The sequence below is a fragment of the Chlorocebus sabaeus genome, chromosome 10 (genome assembly GCF_047675955.1).
Source record: "Chlorocebus sabaeus isolate Y175 chromosome 10, mChlSab1.0.hap1, whole genome shotgun sequence".
Lineage (NCBI taxonomy): Eukaryota > Metazoa > Chordata > Mammalia > Primates > Cercopithecidae > Chlorocebus > Chlorocebus sabaeus.
The window spans coordinates 76380445-76397864 of NC_132913.1; the positions used below are offsets into that span (position 1 = coordinate 76380445).

The 17420-nt window shown below is 33.1% G+C and overlaps 1 protein-coding gene across 1 annotated transcript in view; it reads right to left on the bottom strand.

The window, feature by feature from the left end:
- Nucleotides 1-17420, bottom strand: part of COL5A2 (collagen type V alpha 2 chain) — a 148978-nt gene that overhangs the window by 69976 nt on the left and 61582 nt on the right. The window contains exons 2-3 of the mRNA XM_007965604.3: nt 9099-9323; nt 2544-2557 (exon numbers count right to left, since the gene is read on the bottom strand). Of these exons, the coding sequence (XP_007963795.3) occupies nt 2544-2557; nt 9099-9323 (239 nt within the window). The remainder of the gene's footprint in view (nt 1-2543; nt 2558-9098; nt 9324-17420) is intronic.

Consider the following 17420-nt stretch of genomic DNA (forward strand, 5'->3'; position numbering starts at 1 on the left):
GGCAGACCTAATAATAACTCAATCATACTTGCTGATTCTAATGTTGAAGCAGCAAATACTCTGGAAGTCAGGAATAAATTGAGAATCCAAAAGGAAAGCGCTCTCCAGAAGCAGGAGGCAGTTCTATAGGGTAAGTTCAAGATAGAAACACTAGGGACTAATAGCCAACCTACACAAAGCCTAGGACAAGAAAGAATCAATATATATGGGCTTCAAAGTAAAATGGGCTTATTTCTGCATGTTCACATCCACTAACTTCTAGAGCTTTATATTTTAAAAAATACACAAATAATAAAAATTTACCATGTAAGAGCTATAATAAAAGATATTTTTCAAAATGCTGAAAGAATTTGAATTGTTTAGAAAGGGTACATAAATTTGTGTCCAATAAACAAAGGACACTGCTGAAACAATGCTCCTTCTAAAGCAAGACTAGAAGAACAAATAAAAAGAGAGGACAAATTATTTCAGTCAGAATGAGAAAAATGGAATAACCTGCTAAGAACAGTTGTGAAATTTCCATCCTAAGAGACCTACAAGCAAAATGCACTTTATACTTACTTTGTATGTAGGGAAATAGAACTCTCTGATACCTGTCTTACCTAAATTGTAGGCTTTTTGATATATGACTGTTCTGTTGCTGCACAATATTTAAGAGGGATTAAGTGTTCAATTATAAGTTTCTGATAATAAATTCCCTAATGATACTATAGATTTCTTATTTTGTATATAAGCCACAAATGTAAATATTTGTTTCTACTGTTTTTATTAATACAGGCTTTGAAAGTTAATTTGTATGGAATAATGGTTTGTCTAAAGTTTTACTAAATTTAATTTTCATATCCACTGAGAAACATAAAGTTCATATACTCAGATCCAGATGTGCATTACAATTACTTATCATTTAATACCATGTGGACATGCTTTGTAGAATGTCATTACCATGGAAGCAGTCATAGTGTTTTTCTCACATTTGCATCATCTATACCATTTGCCTCACAGCCATATAAAAAAGGTTCAGTAATTATGTTGGAGTTAACATGAATCAATCAATCAATCAATGAGTTGTAAGTAAATATCAGTATGGATATAAACCAAGAACAAATTGCATTTTTATAACATTGCCTTGCTCTTGTGTTTCTGATGATACCTGATGACAAATGAAAACAAGTCATGAAGATGGTGGCACAGAACTACAGTCTGCTACACTGGCAGTTGCTTTGAGTATATTCTTCACCCAGCTCTCCCATACTACCTTTGGAGAAAGGCAGCAAATGACACAGCCTACCAGTTATCTCTCTAAGTCAGGTAACTGCTAACTGAATTAAAGTGATTATTTCATGGCAGTACTCATTGTTAGGTTTTTGTGTCATTTCATAGATCGATCTGTCTCTCTGTCTATCCATGCATCCATGCATCCATCCATCTATCTTTCACCTATCTATCAAGTTTGTTCAAGGCCTATACCAATCTGCTAAGTTTCAATTTATTTTCGTTTTCACAATAAATTAAATGTGAGACAGCATTTGCAGCCCTTCTCCTTTGACATATATTCATATCTAATTTATTCCAAATGAGACAAATTTATGATATTGCCTTCTGAAAGAAAATGTGCAAAACTGGCTAAGATCTCCCCTTGATAGCATCACTCTCATTTATCATGAAAGTGTAGCATTGCTTTGTCCGTTATCTGATAAATCCTTTTATTAAAGTTCTACTGTGTGCAAAAGTAAAGAAAATTTATGGAAATTGGGACCAGTAACCATTTCTACTCCCTTAATCCCTGTGCCCATCTCATTTGGATAGGATTGAAGCAAATGCCATTATTTTCAAGATAACCAAAACACAGAGAGCACTCTTGGGCAAAAAGAACTCTCTTCACTTCATAGGATTACTTTACTGATGGCAAGTGACCAAGCTGACCAGCTATACTTGGGTCATGGATGCAGCCTACTACCCTGTTTTCAAGGGTAAAGCTTGTGTCCAGAATTAGATTTTAAGCTCTCTGAAGGTGAAAGAGGGGAGAGGAGGGGAAGAAATACCTGTTTGGTAAAATGTTCAATTAATTCTGGATCTTTATTTCCCAACCAATGAGAGAGGGGCTACAGGCTCATTGAAGTCAAATTGACATTCTTAATTCCTTCCTTCCTTCCTCCCTTTCTTCCTTCCTCCTTACCTTCCTCCTATCTTTTCTTTCTTCCATCAAATGTGTATTGTACTTCTAATATGTGCAAAGTATGTACTATGCAATGATAAATGCAAAGAATAAAAAGGTTAGTAAGACACTGTCAATCCCTAAAGATGTCACAACTTTCTGGCAGAAACAGATATACAAACAAAAATTAACCATAAAATGAATGGTTAGAGGCATCTGTCCTTTGGAAACACAGTAGCTGAACTGTGCTCATATACTTGTCACAATGTATTTGTATGGTACTTTGTACTTTTCAAAAGCTTTCAAACGTTTCAGAGCACAGTTCTGTGTGGATAGTATTGGATATAACTCTGCTTATGAAAAAGAAACGATGCAAAGTAACACTTACCTTTCTTCCTCTACCTGTAAAAAGAAAAGAGTAAATGTGTTATTTTATGAAGAAACAATTATTGAGAATCTGCTAAATATTTACTTTCAATAATAGATTTCTTCTGGAGTCAGAATTACGGTGATAGTGATTACACTTCAGCAGTAAGCAGAACTCAAAAGGTTTTGAATCAATACTTCCATAAAAGGCAAAAAATGCCTCTTTGTGGAAAATTCTAACATGATATTAATATTCTTCACAACATTTATATGACATTTAAAGTTCATTAAATTATTAAATTAACTATTAAAGCTACAATGAATTATTTCATCAATATTCTCTATTTTTGCTTTTTATAATTTTATGAGTAAGGCTGTTTATTCATATGGTTCAAAAGCAAAAATGTATTAAAAGTATACAATTATACACTAAAAAATTTCATTCCATCCGGTCCTATTTTCCCTATTTCCACTTTACCCCCAACCCCACAGGAGGTCACTATTATTGGTTTCTTGTATGTTGTTGTCAAGATTAGTTTGGTATATTTAAGAAAATTATTATAGACTCATTTTTCTACTTTTTCCATACTGTTCTTCACTTGTCTGTATATCACATAGATCGTTAAATCTTACAGACCTTGCTTATCAGTATATAGTTTCTTTATTGTTTTTCTTAATTTTTATAAGATTCCACTATATTAATCTAACACAATCTATTTAATTAATCTTGACCTTTACCCATTAAGGACATTTGGATAGTTTCTAATCTTTTGTTATCACTAGAATGTACTTTATCAACTAACCAGGACAATTTTAAGAATGAAAGTGAAAGCTATTGTTTATTATGCCAAGAAAATTGATATAATTTGGGGTTTTCCTGGGCAAGCTAGGATGGAGGTCATGCTGGCTATTAAAAATATTGTAATGAGTAATTGTTACATATATGCTACATGCAAGTATATTTGTAAGATAAATTCCCCAATATCCTTTTTGAGTTGAAAGGTATAGGCATTGGTAACTTGACAGATACTACCAACGTCCCTTCATAGAAATTATACCATTTTACACTCCACAAATAATGGACACATTTCCCTACAGGCAATACGCAGTGATACCCAGTATGCTATCAAACATTTTAATTTTGGCCAATCTGATACGTAAAACATGATAGCTCAGTATACTTTTCATTTACATTTATTTTATTATGAGAAAATTTGACAGTCTTTTTTTTTTTTTTTTTTTTTTTTTTTTGAGAGGGAGTCTGAGTCTGGCTCTGTGGCCCAGGCTGGAGTGCAGTGGCCGGATCTCAGCTCACTGCAAGCTCCGCCTCCCGGGTTTACGCCATTCTCCTGCCTCAGCCTCCCGAGTAGCTGGGACTACAGGCGCCCGCCACCTCGCCCGGCTAGTTTTTTTGTATTTTTTAGTAGAGACGGGGTTTCACCATGTTAGCCAGGCTGGTCTCGATCTCCTGACCTCGTGATCCGCCCGTCTCGACCTCCCAAAGTGCTGGGATTACAGGCTTGAGCCACCGCGCCCGGCCGACAGTCTTGTCATATATTGAAAAATCATTTGTATTTCCTTGTTTGAATGATTAATTTCCCTTGCCTATATTTTTATTAGTTTTTTACATCTAGTATTTCTTTATATGTAAAGAATATTAATTCTTTGTGAATTGAGTTGCAAACATTTCTACTTCGCTCATTTTTTGTGTCACACAAATGTTATTATTTTTGTACATTTTTATGGCTTCTGGGCTTTGAGTCAGAATTAATAAAATCATATATTTTTAAAGACTATAAAGAAATTATCCATGTTATCTTTGAAATCATTATGATTTAATTTTTCTCCTTTAAATCATTGCTTTATTTAGAATTTGTGCTAGTGTAGAATATATCTTTATTATTCAACTTCGTTTTTTTTCCCCAGATGATTGCCTAGCCATTCCAACAAGGTTTATGAAATAATTCTTTTCTCCACTGCGAAGATGCTGTCCTTATTGTATTCAATCTGACCATGTATATTTGGATCTACTTGAAGATTTTATTTTATTCAGGTATCTATATCACATTTTTTAAACTAATGAATCCTTTTAAAAATCTTGTAGGGCTAGTCATCCTTAATGGCTCTTATTCTTAAGGATTTGCCTGATTATTCTTTCTTGTTTAATCTATGTAAACTTTAATTTACAATATGTTGAATTCTCGAAGGAAGTGTGCTATGTTTATATTGGGATCATGTTAAAGTCACTAATTAACTTATGGATAATTTATGTGAGTGTAATGTTTAGTCTTTCTAACCAAGAACATAATATGACATTCAGTTTTTTAAAGACTTAGTTTGAATTAGCAGTATTTAAAAATGTTTGTCAGATCTCATACATTTTGTGTATCCTTAAGCATCTGTTGCTATTACAAATGAGGAATTTTTATTCCTATTATTTCTTCTATGATATAATTGTTCATACATAGTAAATCTATTAATTTCTGCTTGTTTATTTTGCACACTCGTGTCTTACCAAATTATTTTATTTTTTGTAGTTTTTTTTTTAACTCAATTTAACAGGTTTGTAAGCATACAACTGTATTTTCTGCAAGTAGATAGTTTTTGCTCCTGTTTTTAGATTTTTGAAACTTCTGATTTCATTTTTTAATGTCAAATTATTTATTCAGGCACATTCAGTACTGTTAAATGGTAATGGTGATAATAGATACTCATTCTATCTTTGTGTTTAGTAGGGATACTTTTAGTATTAAGCATAATGAAACTTTTAAGTTGAGGTGTAAATATTGTATTATGTTATTATCATTTATTACCAAGTTAGTAACTGTCTTTATCAAAAGTATTTACTGATCATTGTCAAATAGTTTTACTTTAGTTATAAAGGAATTCATATGCTTTCTCTTCATAGATCTGTTAAGATAATTATTTTTATAATAGCTTTCTTAATATTCAATTATTTTGCACTTGTGGAATAAGCTCTACTTTTTCATGACTAATTACTCTCTTAATATGCTAATAGACTTAATATTTTATTTAGAATTTTAAAAAATATTTATAAGATCAGTTCATAGTTTTTTGTGTGTGTCATTGTTATTACTTTTGCTGTAAATAATATACTTCCTTCATAGCAAAACTTTGAAAGCTTGCTGTTTCAGCGTTCAAGAAGAGGTTTTAAAAGCATTAAAACCATCTTTTTAAGACCTTTTAGTTGTTTGACACAACTGTGAAAACACCTGGAGTTGCTGCTTTGGGAATCTAGCTGCTTTACAAATTTCTGTCTCTTCTAAGAAAATCCATGTTCTAAGATTTTCTCTTTCTACCAGGGCTAGTCTTAGTAAATTACATGGTCTTAGAAAATTATTCATTTCATATTAGTTTTCAAATTTATGAAGATACAATTGAATAAAGGGACCTCTTAATAATTCTTTTATGTTGTTTTATTTTCATTAGGCAATTTTCTCTTTATCATTTTTTGCTTTAGGTTAGATCTTTTGGTTGAGTTTTTATAGGACCATGTTTTGGATTTACATGTTATTTCCACTATATTTCAGTTTTCTCACTTTTCAACTTCTGTTTTTATCTTTACAATTTTTTCTTCTACTTACTTTCAGTTTATTTTGTTGATTCTTTTTAACTTTTTGAGAAAGATGCTAAATGAACATACTTTTATTCTTTCTTTTTTATGTATATAAGCATAGAACTATGATTTTTCATTAAAATTTTAAAAATAAAATGTTTCACTGTGTTTTCAAGTATCTTTGGTGTATTAGAACTTCTTATGTTTAAAAAGATTTATATATTAGTTCTATCAATTATATTCCATATTCTGTTAAATTATGTTAACATTCTTTTACATTACTCATAGATCTGTATTCATTTAGACAGTTTCTATTCGTTCCACTAAAATGAGCAAAGATAAAATTGACAGTGTTTCTTTTTTCTTACATGCCCCTCAGGTTTTCTTCTAGCATTCAATTTTAACAAGGAAATGTTCTTTTTAGCATTTATTTTTGTAGCGTTAAATGTGCCACTACTTTGTTCATGTGATTTATCAGATTTGAATGATATTTTCTGACTTTCACCCTTAAAGATGAGGAATTACCAAACTCACTCTAGTTCATACGTTCTTTTGCCTCCCCCTTTCATTATATGTAAATTTTATAATTATTTCTGCATTGTCAGAAGCTATAATATTTACAATCCCATCTGTCACCCTAACTTACACTTTTGTTTTAGTTTTTTTCTAGAGTTAAATATAATAAATGCTCACATAAGTTCTTTGACAGTTTCCTCAATTAACTCTTGGTTGTCTTGCATTTAGCCAATGGTAGTTTCCCTGGGAAATTCATAGAAACAATATACCCAGAGAAATTTTTTCTATAGCCTTTATATTTGAAGGAGAAAATGGATTTATATTTAACTTTAATTAATCATATTCTCTCCTTAAGAAATATGTATATATTGCTCCACTGGCTTCTGACACTGGATACTGTGGAGAAATTTGTGACCCGTCTTAATAACTTCTCCCTTTAGAAATAATCTGTTCTTATTCTTTGAAATTCTAAAGAAGTATTTATTTATCTTTAAAGTTTAATGACTTTAAATAAGTTACATATGTCTCTGTTAACTCTTTTGGGTCAATTTTTCAGACATGTGGTTGCTATTTAAATATTAAAATTAAAGTTTTATTTTACTTCACAAAATTTTTATTGTATTATGTTGTTATTTGTTCCACTCAATTGTATCATTTTTTTCTTTGGGTACTCGTCTTCAGGGTTATCCCTTGCTTGTCTTCCACATCAATTATTTCTTAACTCTTTAAAAATTGTAATTCATTATTTTCCTATTCTCATGGCCCTTGCTTTATTTTGTGTAATAACAACTCTCCTTGTGATCCCTCCTATTTCATCTTCATTTCCTTGTGATGACTTGATTTTCCATTTCTTTTCTGACCATTACTTTTTTCTGCTTTATAGCCTTCTTTCTTAAAGAGAATTACTTTCTTAAGTTTTTTTTGGTTCATGGTAAAATGATAGGTCAGAATTTTCACGTGGTCTACAGTAATGTATTTTATGGTGTGTTCTTTATCTCGTAAATTAAAGAACTCAACCACTTTTTACTTTATGGCATCTGTGTATAATGTGATTGCCAGCTCCTAGACCAACCATTTGAAGGAGACTGTACATTTTGGTGTGTTTTCTGATATTTGCCACCATTGTTCCCATTTGCTCTTCACTTATCCCCACAGATTTAATTTTACTTTATTCCTGGGCTTCTTTGATGATTGCATTTGCTTTGGGTAGCTCTTATATGTCTTGGTTTTAATTCTTTCTTTTATATATTTCTTATTACATTACTGAAAATTGAGTGTAGGTATTTATCCAAGGCACATTGCTTCTATTCAAGAGGCAGAGAAGAGGTAAGTTGCTATCTATTTCCATGTACATACTGTTGAAACCTTTATTGTATTTGCTGTTATTTGCAATGAAATTTTGAAAAACAAAAGCCTTGATATTGTCTTGACAACGATGAATTAGAAGTCTCATGACTGCTAACACAAATAACATAAAGGTTTAATATTGCTCTTACTTAGTCTATTGAAACCTATAAATATAAACTTGTTTCCCTGATATGTATCTTTAAAATATGTACTCATACTGAAATACATAATATCTGTTAAACACAGAAACTTTTCCTTCAAAGAAGTTTTAAAAGCTTTACTTTATATTATTTTTTTCTCATAGAAATCTATTTCACTCTTTACCTAGCCAACATGAAAAGCATTCTGCATTTAAGAGCCAACGTAGGCCGGGCGCGGTGGCTCACACCTGTAATTCCAGCACTTTGGGAGGCCGAGGCGGGCGGGTCACGAGGTCAGGAGATCGAGACCATCCTGGCTACTGTGAAACCCCGTCTCTACTAAAAATACAGAAAATTAGCCGGGCGTGGTGGCGGGCCCTGTAGTCCCAGCTACTGGAGAGGCTGAGGCAGGAGAATGGCGTGAACCCGGAAGTCGGAGCTTGCAGTGAGCCCAGATCGCATCACTGTACTCCAGCCTGGCAGACAGCACAAGACTCCGTCTCAAAAAAAAAAAAAAAAAAAAAAAGAAGAAGAAGAGCCAATGTAATACAGGGTGCTGTGGCACTAAATTACATTAGGAATAAGTATTCCATTCACTAGGACACAGTTGGCATCTTTGAGGATAAATGTGTTTTCTAGATCTTCTCTTAGGCATTAATGGACTTAAAGGGAAACTGAAAAATAACTTGGAGGCACTCATCACGCATATGGTAACAAATGACCATCTTAAGTGATCCAAGAAATTCTCAGATTAGACATCACCACTCAAAATTCAGCCCCAAATGCTTCAGATATTTAAGAAGACAGGAAATTACTGTCTGCTTCTATCTAACTTTAGATAAAGTGAGTGAGCAAAATCATTAATCATTAACCCCAAAAGCCACCGAAAAAGCTGTTTAATTATTCTCTTGGGTTGCTGAACGCTGAAAGTGAAAAACACTGCGACTATAAAGGTGAGTAACTGGATCAATTATGAGTTGGCCCTAAACATTCTTACCAAAATTTGTATTGCCACCTCCAGGTGTTTGTGAACAGACAGGACAGCATTCCCCAGGGGGCGTTACAGGGTCGGCACAGTCCAGCACATCCTGGCACTCTATCTTGTCGCAGAGAATGGCTCCATTGTCACAGACACAGATCTGGCAAGGGGCAGGTTTCCAAATGTCCCTGTTTAAGTACATCTGGCCATTCTGAGTGCAGGCTATTTCTTCACCATATCCTTCTAAAATAAGAAGAAAAGAAAGAAGAGGTTAGTAATCTGAAATTACGGAATGGGGAAAATATTTTAAAAGGTGAGCCATCTTGTGGATTCTAAAAAATTCTGGACTAAGAAGTAACCTTCCAAGGAGCCAAACACAGATGAACTGATTTCATTTTGTAACAAAATAATATGTAATTCACCATGAAATGATGATAATGTATCTTTGCATGATAGGGGAAGAAATAAAAGTGATACAATGGAAGTATATTTTTTAACCAGATAATGCTTCCTTCAAGATTTTATTCTTGAAGGTATGAATGAGGAATGAGAGTATCAGTAAAGAGGAATAAAAGAGAACCATCTGAAAATGGGGAAAAAATGAATAATTCAAAGGAGAATATATAATTTGAATGTTTGGTGAACCCTATTATGACTTGCAACTCACTGGAAACTTTAGTAAATTCCACAATAGGAGACAGTACGTTTTCATGTACCATAGAAAAAAACTGCAAAAAGGAAAAAGGTATATGCTTTTATTAAAATTATTTTTAAATGTACAGAAAAAAAGAATAACCATGTCTCGTTTCATGGAGTAGAATTCCATTTGATATCCTAAATTAATGGTGTTTATTCAACCGTGGCAGAAATGCAAAACTTATGCAGGTAATGAGTTAATTATGTTTGCATCAAAATTAATTAAGGAAAATCATAGCCAAAATAATACAGTAACTTAATATATATTTGCCTAGTGCTTTTCTACATTTACAATTAAGAAAGCTTGGGAAAATACACACACACATATATATGTGTGTGTGTGCATATAATGCACAAGAGCAGTTCTATTATACTTTACTAATAAGTAAACACATACATTACATCATTAACTTTGTGATTTTATAACAATACTATATAGAATTTTAAAACATAATGTGGATCAAATCATCCTTGCTTAAATACATCAAGAACTTCCCAACTACTTAAATTCAAAACTTCCTATAATTATAAAGGCTAAAGACCTTCTTTCCCATTTCGTGCACAACTTGACCACTTTTGTCTAGCACTACCTCTCCTTCCTTCATCCCAGGACCACATGGCTATCTGTCATTACTTCAATGTCATCTCCCCAAGAAATTCTTTTCTGACTACCCTGCAAAAATTAGGCTTCTTCTTACCCAATTGATATTTTTCAGAGACCTTTTCAAAGAACTCATTCACTTGGCCATTCGTTCATTTATTCATTCATGCATTGTGTATTATATGCTAGGTAATTTAAGAGATACTAAAATGTGAACAAATAGGCAAAAATCGCTGCCCTCAGGAAGTTTATTAGAATGAGTATTAATTTTTAATTTTTGTTTATTTTATCTCCCTCACTAGAGAAAAACTACATGAAAGTAAGGACTAGGTGTCTTGTTCATCACTGTATTTCTTTTCTTTTTTTTCTTTGAAACAACAAAATGTTCTTCTCACCCAGGCTGGAGTCCAATGGCGCGATCTCAGTTCACTGCAACCTCCGCCTCCTGGGTTCAAGCAATTCTCCTGCCTCAGCTTCCCAAGTAGCTGGGATTACTGGCGCCCGCACCACGCCCAGCGAATTTTTGTATTTTTAGTGGAGACGGGGTTTCACCATGTTTGCCAGGCTGGTCTCCTGACCTCAAGTGATCCACCAGCCTCAGCCTCCCAAAGTGCTGGGATTACAGACGTGAACCACTGTGCCTGGCCTCATCACTGTATTTCTAAAGCTTGATGCTATACCTTTCATAGAACTGCCATTTAATAAATGCTTGTCTACTGGATGGATATAATGAATGAATCTAAACTATGGTAAACTAGTTTAATTGCACAGCATGAACTTTGTACTTCATAAAAAGATGTTTTAATGTAGTTGTAATGTAGTTGTAAGAATGTAATGAAAGATATTATCATTTGACATATAAATATATTCAAATGATAATGCAAAGCTACATATGAAAATTATTTTAGTTTACAATACTGATATTAATCCAAAAATCTGCATTATATAGTTTTTATTTGTCAATTATACCTTTAAAAAGCTGGAATAAAAACATTTTTCTCAGTGTCCTGTGGAATACTTTGCTTTATATATTTAGTCTTTCATCACAGATATTTGGCAAATGGAAAATTGCTCTCAGAGAGTAACACTACTATATGCTAATGGTTTGTGTGCTGTTTTATAAGATGAGGACTAAGTTTCTAATCTGTTTTATCTTCATTAAAAGACCTGTATCACATAATACATATCCAATCAACAAAACAGTATTAGCTCTATATCCATAGTGCTATTATAGTCATTTAAAACCAAGGGAAAAATAGAAATTATGTTTTAATATGCTTTTCTGGAAGATTATTTTGAAAAAATGAGAAATATATTCATCAAATAAAAAGTGTGACTTTTACATGAAATATCACTTTAACACAGTGTAATTCCATGATGAACATTTCCAGAGATACAACCTGTATAAAAATGGGCTTATGTCCATAGTTCACTGAACAATTCCATTAAGTAGATAACTTAGGAGTAACTTTGCTCATTAAGTTTTATGATTGAGAAGGAAATATCCACTTACAAATGTTAAATGCTATTACCTGAAAATGAGCTACTACTTCAATTAGCTTATTTCTCTCATTACACACTCTTGGGTGGGGGTGCTGGGAGTTAAGTGAATAAGTGCCTAGTACTAATTGTGCAAAATATTGAAAGCATATGTGGCTGGGTGTAGTGGCTCACATCTACAATCCCAGCACATTGGGAGGCCAAGGTGAGAGGATTGCTTGAGGCCAAGAGTTCAAGACCAGCCTGGGCAATACAATGAGACACTCTCTCTGCAAAAATTTAAAAGTTAGCCAGGCATAGTGGCACATGCCTGTAGCTCCAGCTACTCTGAAGGTGAGGTAGGAAGATGATTTTAGCTCAGGAGTTCTAGGCTGCAATGAGCTATGGCCATGCTATGCTACTGCACTCCAGCTTGAGCAACAGAGTGAGACCCTGACTCACAAAAAGAAAAGAAGGAAGCATATGTGTTCCTTTCTGCCCTCAAAATATATATTATTGTGGAGTATTATATATATTATATATGTTACACATATAACTATATATATGTTTTATATATATAACATTGTGGAGTGCTCTTTGTTATATAATAAATGAATATAATTAACTTATTATATAATTGTAATTATATAATATGTTTATTGTACAAATCTTGAAGGAGCCAGAGAACAGGATAAGCTATCCCCTGAAGATTTATAAAATGAATTATTATAACAATATATGTTATTATTGGAAAGACATTATATATGAGGATATATATTGCTGATGGAATAATTTGATATTTGGAAGTAGAGAATATGAAAAACAAAAACCAGATGACATGTAATAATGTCAATTAAATATTAAAATACGTGAGGGACTCTTCAAGGAGTAGCTTATCTTGTTCTTTGTGGCTCCTTTAAGGTTGGAATAAAAAGACACATTGTTTCAGTCTTGTGTTAACACCTAGAAGAGCAGTTTCTTTCTGAAAGTTTAAGACAACATAACTTCAACTCAAGGGGCAAAGAAGTAGGCCACTGGATTACTCTCTTTAAATGACAAAGTTAAAGGTTAGTTTTATACTCTGAGTCATCATGGGTTCCTTTCTCCTGAGAATTTATAATTAAATTTAAGATGATGTGGAAAGTTAGTTGGAATGCTTTTAAATAGCAAGGATATGAAAAACCACATTCACTGTTAAACCTTGTCTCCTCTTCACTCAAACAAGAATCCATGCACATCACAGAGGGCTCAAAAACTCAGTGAATTCTCATTGTTCATGTCTGAATGAAAGACATGTACAAAGAAACAGTGGGTAGAAAATACAGAGTGTCTTGCAGTTTTCACGGATCTACATGGTAGTTGTATACCATATGATTAAGTTGTCCCTTCTGTTTTCTACACACTTACTTAAACGAAAAGAAAAGTAAAATAGAAAGCAAAATTGCAGCCAATTTGTTGAAAAATATTGCAGTAAAGTTGTCATAATAGAATTATTTTATAAATGACAGTACGGTATAAAATAACAAACATTTTCAAATGACAGTCTGAGAAATTCAATTCTGTCCTCCTGGTTTCCCTATCCAAATCATAAAATTAACCCAAGCTGACATCCAAAGCTTAGATTCAAGGCCCAGGACTAAAAAAAAATAAAAATAAATAAATGTTTCTTAAAATACCTGGATAGTGGGGACGGTTAGGGGGTGGGGTGGGGTTGCGAAAGGGAGAGCATTAGTAAAAATTAGAAAAAATAGCTAATGCATGCTGGGCTTAATACCTAGGTGATGGGTTGATAGGTGCAGCAAACCACCATGGCACACGTTTACCTACGTTAACAAACCTGAACATCTTGCCATGTACCCTGGAACTTAAAATAAAAATAAAATTTAAATTTAAAAGTTGGATAAACAAATATTTTTATATAATCTAAAAATGAACCCCAAAACTATCATTTTGCATTACTTGTATTTTTTGCTGTTTATGTTTAACTTTCCTAAAATTGATTAGGACTGGTAGAAATCTAATAATATCATCATTATTTTGTAATTTTCATGGTGTTTTAACTTCCAAAATTTTTATCTCCCAAGCTACAAGATTCTTTTACCCTCACCAACTGTTCCAATAAATTGAATCCATTGTGAAGTCATTCCCACAAAACTTCTGACACTGATGTATTACAGAGAAAAGATGTATTTTATCTGATCACATTTTATTTGAAGTCAACCCAATTTCTCTGTTTCTCATATATCCTCATAGATCTCTCTTCTCATAAATCTTAAGTGCTTTTAAATTTAGTTGTAAGAATTCAATTCTTAATCACTAGATGGCAGACCAAATCCACCATCTTATTATAACAATTAGAATCTAAATTATCACAATTGCAGCTTGCCAACTATATGTTATGCCCTGCATCCACATTTTTTCATAAATTATACTTGTGGGAAAAAAAATGCCTGCATAGAAATGACCATACTGAAACCTTGAACTGGCCAAGAGAGACGATTGTATTTGCATATTAAATTATTGGAGTCTACTTAAAGGTTTTGAAAAATATATTAAATAAAAGTCCCTAAAATTATGTTAGATATTCTCTAGCCATTAACTAAAATTCTTCCACGCAGAAATAATATACAACACACACATATTACAAAAATTTTAAATCTCTTATTCAGACAAATGTTTGCGCTGATCATTTTTCCCTGTGAGCTGTGAGACTGTGAGTTCCTCGACAGCCAGAACTGTGTTTACCTCAGCAACGTTCACATTTAATGTCATACAATCCGTCTTTGATAAATGTGTGTGTAGCGTGGATGAATGCAGATGTGAACGAGGAAAGTAAGGAACTAGTACATTGATATGCCTATTATAAAGATAAGCACTTTTAGCTCTCTCTCCTCCTTCCCTAATCTTTCCAGAGAGGATGTGCACTTAGGACCCCTTTTTTGAATGAAAGGGAATGGTCACTTGGTGGTTTTTACCAGGTGTGTCCCTGACATTCAGGCCTCTGTGTAACCAGAAAGGAAGAAGACTGTGTCAGTCACAAAAGTTCATATTTTAGAACAACCTTCAGCAAGCTATAGCAACCCTTCAGCCTTCCTGACCCAGCTGATTTAGGTCCCTTTTGGGATTGTGAAGATCTGGGTTACCATTATTTAAAGTTTCTCTGACTGTAGAGGTCTTTGAGAGACTATAATCATGACACTGTCAGCTGGTGGCCTCATGAAGTGGAGAGAGAATGCCTTGTGGGACAAAGGAGGAGGTAGTAAAGCAGCCCACGTGTCCGTCTGGATGCCACAGATGCTGCCTTTAGTAATGCACAGCAGAGCGTGGGCTGCTGGATGGGGTTCCAGAGAACCTACCAAGGAAATCCTTCCCTTCCTTCTGCTCTAGGGCACTGTTTATCATTAGAAAGGAAAGACGAAGAGAGACAGCATTCAATTCCTTCTTTAGACCCTGCAGAGGAGATGCCCAAAATTCCACAGTCCTCATTTTGTTTTCCTTAAAAATTTCCAAATTTTAAAAGTTAGATACATATGAAGCCACCAGGGATAACTGAGGGGGATCTATTCTATACTTTGACAATTTATTCTATCTCAGCCTCAAGATCTATGGGATGGTGGGAGGATAAGTATGTATGGGGCAGGCCTATGGGGTTTTACATCTTCTGTTCTTCAATTCACTACAAAGACTTTTACTTTCTAGTGAGCAACGCAAGCTTAAATCTGGTTTTAGGATAGTTATCCAAATTATTATTTTTTCTGTGCCCTGTTCCTTTTTCCTTGTACCAAATGAACAAGAGTAGGCATTCAATAATTATTTGAGCTGAGTTAAATTTCTGTTCCACTAAGGACAATCATGTTTTATATTCTGAAGCAATATAATGACAATTGTGAAAATTTTCCTTGAAATCTGAAAAATTAAGAAGGAGAAAACTCATAGAAAGCATTCATTTCAATGCATTTCAGTGAGCATATGAATTTTAAAAATTAGATAAACTGTGAAGTTGGTTGGTTTCTTCAGTGCAACCATTAAATGCTTTCCAATCTCATAAGCAAAGTTTTTCAGTTAACTAGTAAAACTGCTGTTTTTACTTTACTTAAAGTGGAAAAAATAGAAAAGAAAAACTCTCATATTAGGTACTACTTAAGTTTTTTTCCATGTATCATTGGGAAATCTAAATGACTGTGGCCAAAATGTGAAACTAAAACTACACATACTGCACATGCAATGCTCATCTACAATTCTGTCTGGAAGAGCAGATTTCAGTCTGCTAATGCATTTGACATAGATTTTTTTTTCCCCAAATACGTAGTACTAAATAGTTGCAAAACACCACAAAGAGAATTGACCCAACTCTATAATCTATACACTAGAAATTTCAGCTGTAATTTTTATAGCCAACCTTAGTTCTAATCTTAAATAGTAATCCTCAGTGAATAAGTTTGCTACAGAGCTATGCCAAATGTGTCTGCCTACCTAAATACATGAAAAATTTGTAATTGTTCTGAATGATGTCTACTTAATCTCTCCTAGCCTAATGTTGCTTGAGATAAACAGGAGAACCAAAAATCTGCTTAGCTATCTCTCTTTCAAAGGAGAAGTAAATATTCAGTAATATATAATATCCACATTCCAGATTTCCTTCATCTCCTTCCAGTCTTAGCTCAAATGTTACCTACTCTGGACACTTTACCAAAAAAATTGCGCATGACTACACACACATACAACCATAACACTCTCAATTCACCAATTCTTATTCTTTTTTTTTTCTTTTAATGTAGTAGTTATCACTTTCAAGCCTACTATATATTGAATTTATTATGTTTATTGTTTGTCACCCCACGATAGAATTATAGCACTGTGAGAACAGATATAATTTATTTTGCTTCCTTTGTTGATATATCCTGATATCCTAGAATAGTGTCAGGATCACAGTAAATGCTCAAGAAGTATTTGTCGAATTAATTTGTTGAATATTAGTTGTTTGCTTAAGAAGCTTTATATGGTAAAGTCATTTTGTAATATTCTTTTTTATATAAAAAGGGACTTTTATATCTAAAGTCAATTATAAGAATACCAAGTAAGAGATCTAAGCCACATTGAATACAAAATGATATGCTTCAACCCTGGGCTATTACCTGATTTTTAGAGAAGCCCCATTTTAGCTGCTTATTTAAATGTGGGCCAAACCTACAAGGCTTTAAAATACCATGAATTACAGGAATATGATGTATTATCATTTATTCCAGACATTATACCCTAAGAAGAGCATATATTTTTACTCATTTTTGTAACCACAAATAATTATTGTGCTTTAAGAGAATATTCATTATTTTATACTCGATGAGTATAAAATTAAATATTTTACATAAAACATTTTAGAATCAATTTAACTCTGTATTTTATTATGTCTTTGCAGCTGCATTTTGCCTTCTTTTTCCATTTTCCCTGATACAGAAGAATATTTAGGGCCTCTAGAGAAAATCCAGACATTGTAGTCAGCTTATTTCTTCCAATTCATTCTTTATTCTCTGCTCTTGCCTTGAGCAAGTTGAAATTTCTTTTAC